We start from the raw sequence: 4076 nt of genomic DNA, 5'->3' as shown, positions 1-4076 counted from the left end.
TGTAGTGCCCCCAGTGCCTCCGTGTGCCCGGCCGCCCCACGGGACACCGCACAGCTGGAGTGGGGTGGCAGGTGCTGGGATTTGGGGTGTGCTGGTGCCCAGAGGATGCGGTGCCCAGCCAGAGCAGCCATGTCCCTTCCCCATGCCCAGTGGCCCAGTGTGGGGCTCATGGGACCAAATTCTTGTCTTTCCAGCTCCCACAGGTGCAGTGTCCCACCAGCCTTGGGATGCCACCACGCCGTGGCCAAACCCACTGGGGGGCAAACCCAAGGGCTGGAGCTCAGCTGGGTGGGGGTGCCTGGGACCCTTGAGCTGGTACAGCCCCTCTCCACGGGGTGTCATTGCCCCCCTGCATCCATGGGGACCATGCACCCCCCATGCAGGTCCTGCCTGGGCTCTGGGGGGTCCCTCCTGGGCTCCTCACTGAGGGGGGCACACAGACACTGGGACCCCCGCCCGCACCGAGTGCTCCCTGCCAAAGCCTCTGTGAGCCCTGGTGTGCCCCCACATCCCAGGACCCCCACCGAGGCAGGACCCCCAGCACAGCCTGACCCCTCCCTGGTGCCCCCAGCCCCCTGCCCTGACCACCTCGTGTCCCCACAGACGGCACCCCCCTTAGCGAGCTCTCCTGGTCCTCCTCGCTGGCCGTTGTGGCCGTTTCCTTCTCGGGGCTCTTCACCTTCATCTTCCTCATGTTGGCCTGTCTGTGCTGCAAGAAGGGGGACATTGGCTTCAGGTGAGCTGAGGGGTGGGTTCTCCAGGCCAGGGCAGGGGGTTCTTCCCAGGGACCTGTCAAGGGATGGAGGTGTCCGGAGGTTCCCGGGGCAGGATGTCCCGGCTCAGGACAGCAGTGCTTGGAGGGAGGGGTTCAGCCCCTCACTGCCTGCCGGGGGCTGCGGGGCTCAGCACACTGGGGGTTGTATCCTGGATGCCAGCTCCTCAGAGCAGGGATCTGTGGGGTTCAGGATCACTGGGGGTCGTATCCTGACCCATCCGTGCTCGCGGCTCCGTGCCGGGCCAGGCCACGCCATGGTTAAGGGCCCGGTCCCACCCGCACGCCCCCGAGGGTGGGAGGCACCCTGACCTCACAGGCACAGAATGTGCCGAGAAAACGCTTTTTCCCTAATTGCTGAGATTTTTGTGGAGGCTTGTGGCGCCCGCGGCGGGAGGGGGTCAGGCTGGGGGGGACACGCCGGGTGTTGTGCTTCAAGGTGAGCTGAGGGGCTGGGGGTGGGTTCTCCAGGCCAGGGCAGGGGGTTCTTCCCAGGGACCTGTCAAGGGATGGAGGTGTCCGGAGGTTCCCGGGGCAGGATGTCCCGGCTCAGGACAGCAGTGCTTGGAGGGAGGGGTTCAGCCCCTCACTGCCTGCCGGGGGCTGCGGGGCTCAGCACACTGGGGGTTGTATCCTGGATGCCAGCTCCTCAGAGCAGGGATCTGTGGGGTTCAGGATCACTGGGGGGGGGCAGGGTGCTTTGTAGGGCGGGTGGGATTTCGGGGCCCCCATGAGCCCATCGGGGCAGAGGGGTGTGCGGGGCACTGCCAGCAGCGGGGAACCCATGGGGTCAGTTGTCTCCGCTCGGTGTGTCACCCCCTGCACCCCTGAACCAGGAGTTTGAGAACGCTGAGGGGGACGACTACGTGACAGAGCTGTCGGCCCAGGGCTCGCCGGCCCCCCAGCATGGCCCCGAGGTCTATGTCCTGCCCCTCACCAAGGTGTCCCTGCCCATGGCCAAGCAGCCGGGGCGCTCAGGTAAGCCAGGGTGGGGGCAGGGCCCCTGTGTGCCGCCATTGGGGGTCTCTCATCACGGGGCACGGGGTGAGGTGGGGATGCTGGGTCTCCCCTGCTGTGGAGGGACAGCTCCAGCAGAGCCCTGGCAAAGGACAGGCAGCCGAGATCCCTGGGAAGTGCTGCAGGGTTCCCCTGTGCAAGGGTCCCTTGTCCCTGTCCCCAGGCACGTGTGTGTCCCAGCCTAGGGGAGCAGCGCCGGGGTGGGACAGGACACGGGCACCCTCAGCGGTGACATCCACCAGTCCCGGTCCCGTGTAAACAAGCCTGTGAGTGGGAGAGGAATGTGGGGGGTGCCTGGTTGTGCCCCCTCCGTCCCCTTGTCACTCCCTGCCCAAAGAATGACCACAGTGGGGAGGGCAGAGAGGACCAACAATGGCCCCATTGCTGCCTGCCCTTGGCACAGGCTCCAGAGGGGCTGGACTGTGCCGGGGGGGGCTGGGAAGGGGCTAAATGCCAGCACTGTGCCGGGCTCGGCTCTGCACATCCTGCGGAGGAGAAGGGGCAGGGAGCCAGCTCTGCTGCCATCCCATTTGGGGACACTGATACCCCACGTCCCCTGCTCGTGGGAGGATGCATGGAGAAGAGGATGCCTGGGATGCAGGATTCCTGGGGATGGATGCTCTGGAGCATCCTGGGGCGGCAGAGGGCCTGGCACCAGGTGGCACGGTGAGGACAGCTGGGCTCGGCTGGGACTGGTGGGGAACATAGGCAGGTGGGCAGGGGGATGTGTGGCGGGGGGCAGGGGGACATGCGGGCAGCTGGATGGGCTCTGTTACAGTGCAGCTCCTCAAGTCGGCGGACCTGGGGCGGCAGAGCCTGCTCTACCTGAAGGAGATCGGGCATGGCTGGTTCGGCAAGGTGAGCCCAGAGCCAGGGACCCCCGGACACCCCACCCCGGTGGGACGCGGGGCCCCGGCTGTGCCAGGGGGGCTCGGGGTGTGGATAGAGGGACGAGCCTGTCCCTCGTCCCAGGTGTTCCTGGGGGAGGTGAACTCGGGCATCAGCAGCACCCAGGTGGTGGTGAAGGAGCTGAAGGCGAGTGCCAGCGTGCAGGACCAGATGCAGTTCCTGGAGGAAGCGCAGCCCTACAGGTACCTCTGGGGTCACTCCACAGTGCTGGGAGAGGGGATGCTGTGGGATGGGGGCACATCCACTCCGTGCCACCTTCAGCTGCTGAGCAGAGCTGTGGCTGCCCCTTGGAGGTGCCACCTGAGCTCTGGGGCAGCACAGCTCTGTCCCTACATCGTGGCAGGACCGGGGCCGTGTGGAGCCGCTGACTGTGGCATGGGGCAGCAGTGAGGTCATGGGCAGAGCTGGGCCAAGGGTGAGGCATGGGGCTGCTCCTGCCCCAGCACAGCTGAACAAATGTCCCTTTGTGACACATCCCGGGCGCTGGGACGTGCTGGTACCCGCTCCCGGCGGCCCCTGTGTCAGCCCCGGTGCAGGCAGAACGATGGTTCCTGGGGGACTGGTGCCATGCCCCTGGCACAGGAAGGGCGATGGTTCCCAGGGTGCTGCCACCAACCCTCCCACCCCAGTCCCAGCACAGGCAGGGCGATGGTGCCCACACGCCCCCGTTGCTGTGCCCCACACAGAGCCCTCCAGCACACCAACCTGCTGCAGTGCCTGGCCCAGTGCGCCGAGGTCACCCCGTACCTGCTGGTGATGGAGTTCTGCCCGCTGGTGAGTCCCTGTGCCCCCGTTCCCCCAGTGCCCCCGGGGGTGCTGGGCACGGCCGAGCCCCCGCAGCCCAGTGCCGCAGAGGGTGACAGTGGCACTGCCCGCAGGGTGACCTGAAGGGGTACCTGCGGAGCTGCCGGGGGGCCGAGGCCATGACCCCGGACCTGCTGACCCTGCAGAGGATGGCGTGCGAGGTGGCCTGCGGTGTCCTGCATCTGCACAGGAACAACTACATCCACAGGTAGGCCGGCCCGGCGCTCCGGGGAGAGCTGGGGAGGAGTGCGGGGTCTGGATGGGAGGGTTCCCAAGGTGTCGATGTTCCTGCCCCACCACTGCTCCTCCTGCCCAACAATATCCTGGTGCTGAGTGAGTTGCAGACGGAGACTCCAGCATCAGTGATTTTGTTGAGGAGGGGGTGCGCTGCCATCGGGGGCCACCGGAGTGTCCCCACCCGAGCTTGGCTCTGCAGGTGAGTCCCCACGAGGGTGCCCCAGTTGTGGGACAGGGACATGGAGCCCCCAGCTGTGCTGGAGAGGGACTCCCTTAGGGCAGCCCGGCCTCGGTGGTCCCTGCTGCAGCGGGGGTCTCGCCCGTTCCCCGGCTGCAT

The 4076-nt window shown here is 67.1% G+C and overlaps 1 protein-coding gene across 1 annotated transcript in view; it reads left to right on the top strand.

Annotated features, from left to right (window-relative positions):
* Positions 1 to 4076, top strand: part of AATK (apoptosis associated tyrosine kinase) — a 6168-nt gene that overhangs the window by 949 nt on the left and 1143 nt on the right. Inside the window, exons 3-8 of the mRNA XM_017730715.1 lie at positions 604 to 735; positions 1607 to 1750; positions 2568 to 2647; positions 2762 to 2880; positions 3385 to 3472; positions 3577 to 3710. Of these exons, the coding sequence (XP_017586204.1) occupies positions 604 to 735; positions 1607 to 1750; positions 2568 to 2647; positions 2762 to 2880; positions 3385 to 3472; positions 3577 to 3710 (697 nt within the window). The remainder of the gene's footprint in view (positions 1 to 603; positions 736 to 1606; positions 1751 to 2567; positions 2648 to 2761; positions 2881 to 3384; positions 3473 to 3576; positions 3711 to 4076) is intronic.

Source organism: Corvus brachyrhynchos, unplaced genomic scaffold (genome assembly GCF_000691975.1).
Source record: "Corvus brachyrhynchos isolate BGI_N302 unplaced genomic scaffold, ASM69197v1 scaffold340, whole genome shotgun sequence".
Classification (NCBI taxonomy): domain Eukaryota; kingdom Metazoa; phylum Chordata; class Aves; order Passeriformes; family Corvidae; genus Corvus; species Corvus brachyrhynchos.
This window is presented reverse-complemented; position numbering and strand designations above follow the sequence as displayed.